This window comes from Malaclemys terrapin, chromosome 20 (assembly GCF_027887155.1).
Source record: "Malaclemys terrapin pileata isolate rMalTer1 chromosome 20, rMalTer1.hap1, whole genome shotgun sequence".
Taxonomy (NCBI): domain Eukaryota; kingdom Metazoa; phylum Chordata; order Testudines; family Emydidae; genus Malaclemys; species Malaclemys terrapin.
The window spans coordinates 17,282,738-17,296,579 of NC_071524.1; the positions used below are offsets into that span (position 1 = coordinate 17,282,738).

Below are 13,842 nucleotides of genomic sequence, written 5' to 3' on the forward strand. Positions count from 1 at the left end.
TCAGGCAAGCACCCCACATTTTCCTCCCTGTCCCCAGTCGCCGGGATTTCCTGAGCTTGTGAAATCGGTGGCAGCATTTCCAAGGTGCTGGGCGGCGGAGGTGGGGGACACCTCCAGGTCTTTTTACCAGAGGGTTAAACCCCATTTCTGCACTCGGATGTGCAGTACAAACACAACCCACCCATAGGGTGGCTCTCTGACTGTATGCCTTGTCTCTATCCTCACGCACATCTGAGCAGAGTTCCACAGAGGGGGCCCCCCCTTGATCCCTCTGCAGCAGTGTCCCCCGCCGCTGGCCAGCTGCTGTTTCCCCTTTGACCCCTCCACACCTTTGAGGCTTCACCCTTTTGGCAGGCATGGCCAATGCTGTTCCTGCGTCCCACCAAAGGTCACATAGCCACAACCGTTTCTTTGTCGCTCTCCTTTAACTCCTGACACCACCACCCTCCTTACCCGCTGCATCCAACGCCAGCTGCATTTCGTGGATGTTCATCGTCCCTGAGCGGTCCACATCATACTGGATAAAGACAGCCTGTCAAACGGGAGCAGAGAGTCAGGATCCAAGAGAGTATAGGGGCTTCAAAACTCACACCGCCATCCCTGAGCCAGAGGCCAGCGCCAAGAGGAATCGAATTCAGGGTTTTACAATGAGATCAGTGCACATGCCGCCCCCCGGTCAGTACGTTTTGTGGGTCTCTGACCCCGGCCAGTGCTGGGACGCTGCAGTCTCCCTGACTTGGCTGAAAGCTGTGACTCCTTGGCAGCTCCGAAGATCAAGCCCGGTGCCAGAGGCAATAGCTCGGAGAGGCGTGAGCTGTCTCTGTCCATGTCAGGAAAGGGTGAGCGCAGAGGCCCAGTGATGATTTAGGGGTGAGATCACTCTTTCATTCCTGATTTAAAAACGGGGAGCGGTGCCTTAGTTTGGTGACTCACAGGGGCAGAGCTTGGAAGAGCACCAATCTTCCCCTATCCACTGGAGCCCGTTTCCTGGGCAGCCTACAGAAATGGGGATTGTTTGCTTCTCCGGAAGGGCAGCATGGCTAATAACTCAGCCGCTGCATCACTGGGGGGGGGGACTCGAACCCGTGACTTTCTGCCACCGTGCCTACCTCCCATTCTTTAATCTTGCTCCACAGGTGCTTGAACTCTGGCAACGTCAGTTTGCCAGTCTTGCTGTGCTGATGCCGCTCAGTGAAGAGAAAACACCAGCCCTGCGCAGGGAGGAGACGCGCAGCTCTCTCCAATTCCTGCTTCCTACCCAGCTGGCTTTCGTAGCAAAGGGGGATCCTGTCTCAACTTCCCCTGTTCTCCCACCACCATTCCCCGTTCAGCTTGGTGTCTGCAGGCTGCTCCCAGAACGGGGAGCCCCATTCGGGGATTCTCCGCAACGAGGCGGACGTGGCTCTTTGGACAGCGGTGTATGCTTTGACTGTGGGTAACCCACCCTAGTCTACATACGTGGTTTTCAGGGTCCTACAGTTCACGCCTGTGGGATGGAAGCCCTGCATCTCAATGGGAATTAGGTGCCTTAATACCTCTGAGGAGCTGGGACAAACTTCTTTAGCTCACCCACTGGTAGGCATGTGCTTCTAGGTCCAGGGTTCAAACCCCACTGACCCAAGTGGGTGGGATTAGCCCTTTGAGCTCATTGATGGGGTTTCCCAGGGGGAGGGTCGGCGATCCAAAGTCCTAAATCCTTCATCGTAGGAGAGCTGGATCCCAGAGGCACTGCCCCTTCCTTAGTCATGCAAACAGCTCCCTCCTCCCCCAGCGAGGTCCTGTTCCCAGGCGTCTCAGAGCTCAGCTCAGGCCAACCCCACCCATAGAACAAATTGCCGGAAACCAGCGATCCAGCTACTCCGGTTTCCCATCTCCAACAGTGGCTGGCGCCAGAGGACAGGGGAAGAGCCGCCCAATAGGCAGATCTGGGACAATCTGCCCCGTTGCCAGCAAGGGAAGATGGAGGCTGAGCATTGCTATCCCAGTTACAGGTGAGTTCTCTCATGCCAAGGCCCCGTCGTGGGGTTACCCTGTCCTGGGCAGTATGACGCCATGTGATGTTTTTTTCTTAACATCTCCCACCCTAGTTTTCTTCTCCAAAGGATACATCAAAGTGCTGGATGATTTTCTGGCAGCGCTCCAGGCCAAACCCATCTGTCTTTATTTGACTCTCTGCAAGGTAAGAGTGTGGCAGTGTTAGATAAAGGCGTATCTCATGAGCCTGAGCGTGGGCGAGACGAGGTTTGGCCCATCGTCTTTGCCGGGCCTGCAGTTGTCAAGAGGTGCCGAAGAAGCCTGAAGTGTTTGCCATGCTCCTGGAGGGGAGGGGAGTCTAGTGGTTGGAACAGGGGAGGCTGGGAGTTAGGACGGCTGGGTTCTGTCCTTGGCTCTGGGGAGGAAGTGGATTCCACGGGGGGAATGGGGGAGTCAGGAGGGATTACGTTCTACTGGTTGATAATGGAATTGGGGGTCAGGACTTCTGGGTTCTATTCGCAGCTCTTCCAGTAGAGGACAGGACGTGTTGTCCAGCAGGCGGCCGAGGCCAGGGGGTCAAGACTGCTGGATTCCATTTCCGCTGCTGGGAGGGAATGTCACCTAATGGTTAGAGAGAGGGGCCTGGGAGTCACCACTGCTGAGTGATATTCTTAGCTCATGGTGATTGGAGGGGTTGGGGGGGAGAGTGTGTTGTGTTGTCCAGTGGTTAGAGCAGGGGATTGGGAGCCGGGACTCCTGGCTTCTCTTCCTGCCTCTGCCGCAGACTGCCTGTGCAACCTTGGGCATGTCACTTCCCCTTTCCTGTGCCTTGGTTTCCCCATCCCCCAAAGGCGGAGAACTGTACTGCCCTACCTCGCAAGGGGGAAAGGCCAAGTGTTCCACCTGCAGAGACACCTGCTGGACAGGTGGTGCTGAACGGATTTATTTCCATTGCGACCAGACCCTTTCCCGTCTCGAGAGGGAGAACGCCTGGGGGCAGGCCAACTCCCCCGCTCTATGCTGAGTCCATTGGAGTCGGGGCTGATTTGGGATTAAAGCTCCTCTCTGGGATAGCAGAGCTAAGGAGTGAAGCGCCGGCCAGGGAAGGTGTGACGTTACTGACATAAACTGGGACCGTATAGATCATTGTTGCAACCAAGGTCCTGTAGTGGCACCCAAATCTGGTATAAAGGGGGTCAAATGGGGTGTCTAGGACAAGGTTATGGTTTACTGGTTATGATTATGCTGTCTATATGTGTGTATCAGTGTTGTAGTTGAAGTTATGAATATTGGCTCTATACTGTCTGTATGGCAAACTTATGCTATGCTTCTGGGTGACATCCCAGACAAGCTGAGATGAGCTCTGCCTAGCCTGCTTGATGGCCCATTAAGGACCATCAGCTATACAATGGACCCATTGAGAGAAGGCAGATACGCCTTGTAACTCAGCAAAGTATGCAGGGGCTGGCCCATGTGACTCCAGACTCCATCTTGCTGTAATTTTCCACAGTAAGAACAAAGAGGTGTTCTTACACCTGGGAAAGACTATATAAGGCTGATGCCTCATCTCCATCTGGTCTTCAATCCTGCTTCTTACCTCTGGAGGAACTTTGCTACAAACTGAAGCTCTGAACAAAGGACTGAGGACCCATCCCAGCGGGGGATGTATTCCAGAGATTTGATTTGACCCTGCAGTTTATTCCATCGCTGCTGCAAGCCTGAACCAAGAACTGTGCCATTACTGTATGTAATTGATTCCATTTAACCAATTCTAACTCTCATCTCTATCTTTTTCCTTTTATAAATAAACCTTTAGATTTTAGATTCTAAAGGATTGGCAACAGCGTGATTTATGGGTAAGATCTGAATTGTATATTGACCTGGGTCTGGGGCTTGGTCCTTTGGGATCAGGAGAACCTTTTTCTGTTACTTGGGTACTGGTTTTCATAACCATTTGTCCCCGTATGAGTGGCACTGGTGGTTATACTGGGAAACTGGAGTGTCTAAGGAGATTGCTTGAGAGACTTGCGGTTAGCCAGTGGGCTGCAACTGCCCTGTTTAAGCAATTTGTCCTGAGTTGGCACTCTCAGTTGGGTTCCGCCAGAACCGCATTGTCACAGTGGCGTAGTCGTGCTTGGATCCACAGAACCAGGTCAATTAAGCTTTGGGTCAGAACCCCACGCTATCCAAATTTGAATTTTGGGATTGAGAGTTTTGTTGGTTAAAGAGCTGCTGCAATGGCTGAGCAAAGAGCATATGAGGGACTTGGCAAAAAAGCCCTGGAAAATTTGTGTTCAGAAAAGAGGATAAGCTTTAGAAAGAAAACTACAAAGGAAGAACTGAGAAATCTGTTAATAGCCAGTGATCAGGGGGCAAGAGCACAGCCCTTACCTGAGGCTGCAGAAGATGCAGAAAAAATTAGGATGCAAAGGGTGACAAGTAAACTGCAATTTGAGCATGAACAGAAGCTAGCAGATCTTCGATTGCTGGAGAAGCAAAAAATAGCAGAGTTAGAAGAGAGAGCTCGTAAGGGGCGTCTAGAGCTGCTCGCTGCTGAGCAGGAGACTCACAGGATGGAGCAGGAGACTCACAAGATGGAACAGGAGACGGCCAGACTTCAGCTCCAAGTAATGGAAGAGCGGAGAAAGTCATCCCCACCTGGTACTCCACTTCCCCCCCGCCATGAGAAAAACTGGGAAAGGATGTGTCCCATTTACAATGATACTGAGGATATAGAGGAGTTTTTGTCTACCTTTGAACGCCTCTGCAATCTGTACGAGATCCCTGAGGGTCAGCGAATGCCTGTCCTGCTGACCAGACTGACTGGAAAAGCCAGGGAGGTATTCAATGACTTGGGGGAACAAGAAGCCTTAGATTATGGGCGGTTTAAGGATTCTGTGTTAAGGCGGTTCAAGATTACTCCTGAATCTTACAGAGTTAAGTTTAGAGAGTTTAAAATGTCTAAGGATTGTACTTTTGGAGAATGTGCTCATAAGCTGATGGGTTTTGTTAAAAGGTGGGTTGTGGGAGCCAAGGCGCATGGGAGTTTTGAAAAACTGCTGGATTTAATAACTTTGGAACAGTTCTTAGACATTGTGCCTGACAATGTAAGAGCAGCTGTGTGTGACAGGGACCCTGAGTCAGTCCTACGGGCAGCAGAGATTGCGGATGCCCATACCCAAAACAGGGCTCGAGAAGGGTGTAAAACCCCGGGGAAAAGTAATCACCATTCTCCCCAGTTTAAGAGGAGGGAAGGATTTAAAAATAAACCTGACTTTTCTAAAGGAGTTCAAGGGGGCCCGGAGGGTAGGAACTCACATCCCAGGACGGAACAGGTTACATGCTATCACTGTGGTATCCTGGGCCACATGAGACCAGACTGCCCGACACTGAAGGGCAGCCCAAAACCAGCAACCCCAAATGCCACGGCCAATGCTAACCCTGTTGTTGTAAACTCACAGGCAAGCCACACAGAGCCCAGCATTGGTGCCCTGTGTGCAAATGCTGTTTCTGTGGTCTCTGAAGAATTTGACCTTAAAACTCACATTAAAGCTAAATATGGGGGAAATAACGCAGAGTTTATTAGCAGTGCAGAAGTGAATGGAGTGAGGTGTATGGCATGGAGGGACACCGCAGCAGATATTACTCTGGTTAAAGCAAGTCTTGTCAGGAAGGAAGATTATTTGCCAGGTGAAGATGTAACTGTTGTAGCCTTATCTAAGTATTTTGTCAGGGTGCCTTTGGCTAAAATCCACCTGAAATGGAAGGGATTGGAGGGCACCATGGTTGTGGGAGTAAAAGACATAATCCCTCAGGATATTATGATTGGAAATGATATTAAAGCTATGGTCAGTCAAGTTAATACAAACCAGGCACAAGAGAGGATTGATCCTAAGGTTGTGCCTATGGAGGGCTTCTCCAAAAGTTTGTCTTTGGAAAGTAGCTGTTTAGCTGTGAATGAAGTTTCTGAATGTCTATCTAATGTCTCAGAAGTAAATCTGGAATTAGATCAAGCGAAGGGAGAGGAGGACAAGGAGATTTTGGATGAGCCTAGGCAGTCTTGTGAGCTGATGGCTTTATCTAGTCAGCAGTTTGGGAAGGCAAGGAGAGTGGAAGATCAGTGTCCCTATACCTTATCTGTTTCCTGTGCGAAGAATAGTGACAGTGAAGGAAATGTGCCTGTGTCTGTCAGGGGTATTGACTTGCCTATGGAGGAAGCTACCCCAGTCTCCAAGCAGTTGTCTGTGAACAGCCCGGTGTGCTGGGACAAGGGAAATGAAATCCCAAACTGTATGTCTAGTAAAGGAAAATGCGTCTCCAACTCTTTTTTGTCTGTGGAGCAGACAGAAGGTGCCTTTCGGCCTGTGATGGTTGAGAGTAATTTAGTTGTCTCAGAGTTGGTTCTGGATTCAACTAAAGCCCAGGAAGGGAATGGTCCTAAGTTTGCATCTGCTGGGGAGAATGGCACCGTAACTAGGTTGCATCCAGTTAGTGTCTTAGCAAAATCCCAGAGACCAGACAATTCTGGTGCTTGTATTTTGCCTGGTGCTCATGTGTGGTTGGAGAAGGGTGTAACAACTCTGTCTGATCAGGGTGATACCCTAGCCAGGGCACAAGGAGAGCGGAAAGGTAATTTGGTTGTGGTACCTACGGACAGTTTAGCAACTTGTAGCAAAAAGGAAAAAATTCCTAAGCTGGTGTGTGGCAAAGAGAAGGGAAATATTTCTAACCTTTTATCTAGGAAGTCTATGGGTTTGCCTGAAAGGGGATTGTGTAGAGATCTGCCTGATGGGCCAAAGGTGATCCTGAATGCAAGTAAGACCCAGACAGAGTCTGTTGTGGCTCAGGAAAGTGTTCCTTTAGAGCAAGCCCTAGGTGAAGAGGGTAAGGGCAGAATTTCTGTGAGCGGTGAATTGCTGCTTAGAAAAGCTCCAGGGGAAAGGAATCCTCATGGTAATTGGTGCAAGCAGTTCCCTGCAACTGAAGGGTGTGAGAGTGATTTAATCAAGGAAGTTTCAGTTCCTAGCAGCCAAAAATTGTCTGTTGTGAATGGATCCACTGACTGTCCTTTTAAAAGATCCAGTGTGGGTAGCTTTGAGAAGGTCTCAGAGGAAGTAAAAGTTGTTAAGGAATTGAGGCAGCCCTATAACCAAGTGGCTGTGTTGGGCCAACTTGTTGGGGAGACAATGGTGTTGGAACAGGAATGTCTCCTTTCTGATTCTTTAAATGAGCAGTTTGTGCTTCAGGGTTTGAGGACAGATTTGGTTACTGATGTGTCAGGGCAGAGCAGTTTTATGGCTAAATGCTTGAGGATGCGGGGGAGAGCAAGCAAACTCTCACCAGCAAACTCTTTGGATTTGTGGGGTATCTCTTTAAGACAGAGCCCAGCCTTGGAAATGATAGCAGGTACGAATATGAAAACTGGTGGACTGGCTCTGGTCTGGGGTAGTGCAAATTACTTGCCTAGCTGGGAAAGGGAGGACTTGCTAATAACTGTTAGCACAGAGAGCCCACCCCATCAGCCAGTGAATTCTGTTAAGCAAGAAAAATCAGGGTTTGATTCTGCAGGACAAGGAGGAAAGAGAAAACTGAATTTTGCAAAGGGAAGCCACAGGTTAACCCTAAAATGCCCAAACTCCAATGGTATTGAGTCAAAGGTGTGGCATGACAAACATGATTGTAGATGGACACTTGCAATGAACTTGTTGTTATTGTTAAATTTTGTAATGAATGTGTTGCTATTGCCACAAACTGTAAAAATGTACAATGTGCCTAATCTTTTGGAGAATCCCTTGAACGTGTTAAAAGGAATACATGAGAACACACGTTATGTTAAAAGGCCTTGTTACACTGGTGTTTCACAGGTAATGCCTATAAACAATATGGGAACTTTTCACAGGGGAAAAGACATTCCAGACCTAATGTGCTGTATGAAGAGGAAGACTGAGGCACACTACCATATTGCTTTCATGGCTAAATGCCAAGATTCCTGGACTATGAAGAACATTAATATCTGCATTTATTCGATGTTAATTGGGTTCCAAACATTTGCCCGAGCTGGTATGGATAAAGTAGCTGTTTTCTTTAGCTCTTGGCAAGATCACATGGCACATACAGGAACGATGCTGCCAGAGCAGATCCAATCCACTATTGTTCTAACTAAGTTTTACCTTGAGTTTGTAAAGAGGTTCAATCATGTGGTTGAACATGATTTTGATAAACCATTTCTGTTATACACTGGTACGGCTTCTAACCCAATACTAGCTGTAGTGAGACAGAACCCAGGATGGGGAGCTCTTGGGATGCAGTCAGTGATGTTTGTGTCATCCCTTCCTGCATCAATTTTGCGTTGGGGGTGTGACGTTACTGACATAAACTGGGACCGTATAGATCATTGTTGCAACCAAGGTCCTGTAGTGGCACCCAAATCTGGTATAAAGGGGGTCAAATGGGGTGTCTAGGACAAGGTTATGGTTTACTGGTTATGATTATGCTGTCTATATGTGTGTATCAGTGTTGTAGTTGAAGTTATGAATATTGGCTCTATACTGTCTGTATGGCAAACTTATGCTATGCTTCTGGGTGACATCCCAGACAAGCTGAGATGAGCTCTGCCTAGCCTGCTTGATGGCCCATTAAGGACCATCAGCTATACAATGGACCCATTGAGAGAAGGCAGATACGCCTTGTAACTCAGCAAAGTATGCAGGGGCTGGCCCATGTGACTCCAGACTCCATCTTGCTGTAATTTTCCACAGTAAGAACAAAGAGGTGTTCTTACACCTGGGAAAGACTATATAAGGCTGATGCCTCATCTCCATCTGGTCTTCAATCCTGCTTCTTACCTCTGGAGGGACTTTGCTACAAACTGAAGCTCTGAACAAAGGACTGAGGACCCATCCCAGCGGGGGATGTATTCCAGAGATTTGATTTGACCCTGCAGTTTATTCCATCGCTGCTGCAAGCCTGAACCAAGAACTGTGCCATTACTGTATGTAATTGATTCCATTTAACCAATTCTAACTCTCATCTCTATCTTTTTCCTTTTATAAATAAACCTTTAGATTTTAGATTCTAAAGGATTGGCAACAGCGTGATTTATGGGTAAGATCTGAATTGTATATTGACCTGGGTCTGGGGCTTGGTCCTTTGGGATCAGGAGAACCTTTTTCTGTTACTTGGGTACTGGTTTTCATAACCATTTGTCCCCGTATGAGTGGCACTGGTGGTTATACTGGGAAACTGGAGTGTCTAAGGAGATTGCTTGAGAGACTTGCGGTTAGCCAGTGGGCTGCAACTGCCCTGTTTAAGCAATTTGTCCTGAGTTGGCACTCTCAGTTGGGTTCCGCCAGAACCGCATTGTCACAGAAGGGTAGAGGTGATTGCGCAGGGGTACTCACGCTTTGCCGTGACCTTGTTCAGGATATCCTGCAGTTTGGCAGCGTCGATCTGCTTGTCCTGCCAACCAAGCAACGCGAGTGGGTTGAAATGGGGTTTCCCAGGAGCAGGATGGATGCTCCAGGGGTTAGCAAGCTAGTCTGGTACGGGGTTCAATTCCTTGCTTTGCCACAGATGCCCTGTGTCAACCTGGGCAAGTCACTTAGCTTCTCTGTGCCTCAGTTTCCCCACTGTGCAGTAGGGATCATCACACTTCCCTACCTCGCAGGGGGTGGTAGGAGGATAAGAACATCAGAGCTGCCACACTGGATCAGACTAGGGTCTATCTTGCCCAGTATCCTGTCTCTGACAGCGGCCCATACCAGAGCTGATGGGGAAGTGTACAGAACTGGGCAATCATAGAATGATCCACCTCTGGCTTCCAGCAGTCAGAGGTTTCGGATTGCCCCAAGCATGGGGTTGTGTCCCTGACCATCTTGGCTAATAGCCATTGGTGGATCTGTTCTCCAAGAACTCATCCAGTTCTTTTTTGAACCCCGTTATACTTTTGGCCATCACAACATCCCCTGGCAATGAGTTCCACAGGTTAATTGTGCATTGCATGAAAAAGTACTTCCTTTTGTTTGTGTTAAACCTGCTGCCTGTTCATTTCACTGGGTGACCCCTGGTTTTTGTATTGCGGGAAAGGGTAAATAACACTTCTCTGTTCACTGCTTCCACACCGGTCATGATTGTCTAGACCTCTGTCATATCTCCCCCCCCCACACACACACACACACTTAGCTGTTTCTCTTCTAAGCTGAACAACCCTAATCTACATGAAAGAGGATGGGGTGCTCAGGTACTGTGTTAATGGGGGGCTGACAGATACCATTGGACTGCTTGAGAACATTGGGAATAGCCAGTTGCCTTTTCCATCCTTGCAACCCCTGCAAGGGGTTCACTTCAGTTCATCTGAGGTCAGAACTTGGCCCCAAGAGCAAATCAAAGCGTTCGTGGGAAATCCAGAGCCCGGCTCTGTAGAAAAAGACCCCGATAACCCGCCCCAGTCAAACCCGGGATCCTCCCCACCCCACTCACCGGTCCTGCAAGCCTCAGGAAGGTTTGTTCAAATTCCTTCTCGTTGGGGATTCTCTGGGGAAAGAGGGTCACATTTTCAAGCCAGCTGCCTGTGGCATTTTGCCTAAAATATTTTCACCTGTGAAGAAACTCGGTGGAATCTTCGCCTGCACTGCAAGAGGGTGCTGCTAGTGGGGGCCAGGGAATGAGGGATCATTGGGGTGAGACCTGGTAGGAAAGCGACCCCCAGCATGAAATGCTGAGGAAAAACCATGCCCCAAATTTTCCATTTAGTTTCGGATGGTTCCTAGGTTTTTAGGCCCTGCGAGGGAAAATACCAGGGCTGTTTTTCCTCCTTTCCATTTCTAACCTGCTGCAGATGGGGGGCAAAGAGGTTGTCAGTGCACAAATCCGCACTCATTTCCTTACAGCCACTTGGGACTTATTGACACATGAACTGGAACCAGATCCCTTGTAATCCACACCGCTGGTTAGTTTGGGGCCCATCTGTGCATGGACATTTTGGTTGAAGAGCACTGTAGGCTGCTGCCTTGTCCCCCTAGCTTAGGAGAAAATCAACACCACACCCAGAGTCTCGGTGCACTGACACCTTCAGCAAACCCCAAGAGAGGACAGTTCAGCATAAATCCAACCACTAACTTCCCGCGAACCAGGGTCTCCATTGCCAGCGCTTCCCTGCTCCTGCAACTCTTCCCCAGTCCTTGCTGCGGCCTGATACCCCCCTTTTGCCAGGCCCAAACCCCTGTTCTTAAAGGGGTGCTGCTTCAGAACAGGACTGGCCAGCCCCAGCTCTCTGGCCCTTAGCCGTATGTCTACACTGCCTCACCGTGTCTCAGAGCCAAGATCAGTTGACTCAGGCTCGGACTGCAGGGCTAAAAATTAGTGTAGACGTTCCAGCTCGGGATGGAGCCCAGGCTCTGGGACCCTCCCCCTTCACAGGGTCTCAGGGGCTGGACGCCAGCCTGCGCCCAAACATCTACACTGCGATCGTTAGCCCCACGGCCTACGTCAGCTTCCCGGCTAGGTGTGTTTCACCAGCAGGTGGACTTAGCCCTGCGTTGGGGACGGTGTCGAAAATTCCTGGGAAGCACATTGAGATGCTGGGTGGAACGTGCTTCACCGGTAAGCCTGACTGTTCAGAGTAAATTAGCCGAGACGCCGTTACCTGAAGGGGTCTCATGTCTGCTCTGATTTCATCACCGATTTCCCTGGAAGACACAAGAATATTGCACAATAGCTTGTTAAGATGGGCACTCCGTATCTGTCTGTCTGAGGTACTTCAATGGCCTTCTGTTACTGGAGAACTGAACGCTTCACCCTCTTCAGTGTAGTTATCCTCATCCGCCTGGGAGGTCAGGAGATGCCTTTCTGCCCATTGCACAGACGGGGGAAGTGAGGCTGTGAATGACTTGCCCATGGTACAGAGGAAGACTTTGGCCGCCCCGGGAACTGAGTCTCCTTATCCTTCCTCCCAGTATTGGGTTGTTTTCTTTACCCTTTTCTTTCTCTCTCTTCTTGAGGATCTTCCTTTTGTTTAGCCATTTAGAGTCAGCGTTCCAGCCCTCTCTGGGAGAGCACTTAGACATCCTTAAAGTTAAGCATGTGCTTTGCAAAACAGGGATGGATCTAAGCACATGCTTAAAATGCATTGCAGAACTGGGGCCTTAAACTGTGCCATGCCACTTGCTGCTGCCATTGCACTGCTGCCCGATAGAGGGCGCTATCCCACTGGACCACACCCACACCCACACCCTGTTTGATCCTTTTCCCAGCTCCAGTGTTAGGAGACTACTCTGAAGTGGCAGGGGTTGAAAGAATCACCAGGCAGCAGATGGGAAATGCGTGCAGCGCCTCGAGGTACCAGGCTGCTGTATAACATGGACTAGACATCACGCACACCCTCTGGTGAGCTAGGTATTTAACTTCATTGGAGGGTTGGGGAAACTGAGGCACAGAGCAGGGCCACGACTTGCCCAAGGTCACACTGGGAGACGGGGGAAGAATTGGGAAAAGAATCCCGGTCTCTTGAATCCCCCAGACCCACGTGCTCTGAGCACTAGCTAATATTCCCTTGGAGATCCAGGAAAAGAACCCAGGAGTCCTGACTCCCAGCCTAACCATTAGCCGCCATTCCCTTCCCAGAGCTGGGAATGGAACCCAGGAGTCATAAGCCCCCATCTTTAACCTAACTGCTCCCCCCACACATCTGGGGCAGGGCGCCCGCAGTCCTGACTCCCACTCCCTTGCTTTAACCCCTCAGCCATGCTGTCGATGGGTGTCAACGTGCAACGCACTATTAAACTGGATGCACCAACCCTGCACCGTGCAAACCCCTGTTCGCGGTTCTCTTTGCAAGGCCCGCGGGTTTCAGGAAGCTGGGACTCACAGGGACTTGTTTGCCTTCTCCGTGAAGATGCGCAGGGTGAAGTTGGATTCCTCCATCGGGTAGCCAGTGCTGGGGATGAGGAGATAATCGCCCGGCGGCAGCCTGTAGCGGCCGGAGACATCCCTCATGGGCACGTGCGCGGTCCAATACACGGCACGGAGAGACGGGAGCAGCGCCCTCCTCTGGGACACGTTCTTCTGCTCCAGGTACTGCGGGGAGACGGGTCTGAAATCAGTGGGAGTCGGGTGCTGAAATAACTCGGAGGGTCTGGGCCAGTCAGTGTAGACCCTGGTCCGTGACATGGGATTGTAGTCAGTTGGTGCAGAGGCACTGGGTTTGCTGGCCTCCTCGCCAGTGCAAACCAGCTGAGTTCCATGGAAGCCAATGGAGTGACACCAGTTTACACCGGCTGGCGATCTGGCCCCATTGACACCAAAGGAACGACACCAATTTATGCCACCCGGATATCTGGCCCTGTTCACTCCTTTTAGATCCCATTCATGGATCTTTTCTGCAGTTCCCAACATGGCCCAAGCTCCTCTCTGCGCCATCCCCTCCAGCATCTCCATGTTTTAACCACTGCGAATCAGCCGTCCGGCCGCAAGGTGGGATGGAAGTCCAGCCCACGGACTGAGAGCCAGGGCTGACGGAAATCACAACCTCTCTCGCTAGTTACCTGCTTGGACATCTGCAAGAGAAAAACAGAGCAGAGGGGGAATGAGAGCGGCTGAGCAAGAACCCTGGTGGTCTCTGTGGTCATCCCCTCCCTCCCTCCCCTGGGCTCGTCTGCCCTCTGCGCTGGGACACAGGGCAGTCTCTGCCGAGGGGCTGCTCACACCGCGTCCCCACAGCGTCACTCGCGAGGAGCGTTGGGTATCGGGGTCCCCAGCGGGACACAGAACCTGCTCCGTTCCCGGTCTCCAGAGCTGAGTGGAGCAGGCAGCTCCCTTCCAGCCACACCCCGACCTGCCCCGGGTTTCTCAAGGAAGCGGTAAGAGGCTGCA

At 50.5% G+C, this 13,842-nt stretch overlaps 1 protein-coding gene across 2 annotated transcripts in view; it reads right to left on the reverse strand.

Annotated features, from left to right (window-relative positions):
- The window catches only part of CAPN12 (calpain 12), a 39,883-nt gene that overhangs the window by 4,554 nt on the left and 21,487 nt on the right, over positions 1-13,842 (reverse strand). For both annotated transcript variants that reach the window (XM_054010246.1, XM_054010245.1), the window contains exons 11-17: positions 12,839-13,047; positions 11,618-11,660; positions 10,453-10,506; positions 9,375-9,432; positions 2,108-2,172; positions 1,110-1,178; positions 454-532 (exon numbers count right to left, since the gene is read on the reverse strand). In XM_054010246.1, coding sequence (XP_053866221.1) covers positions 454-532; positions 1,110-1,178; positions 2,108-2,172; positions 9,375-9,432; positions 10,453-10,506; positions 11,618-11,660; positions 12,839-13,047 — 577 coding nt within the window. The remainder of the gene's footprint in view (positions 1-453; positions 533-1,109; positions 1,179-2,107; positions 2,173-9,374; positions 9,433-10,452; positions 10,507-11,617; positions 11,661-12,838; positions 13,048-13,842) is intronic.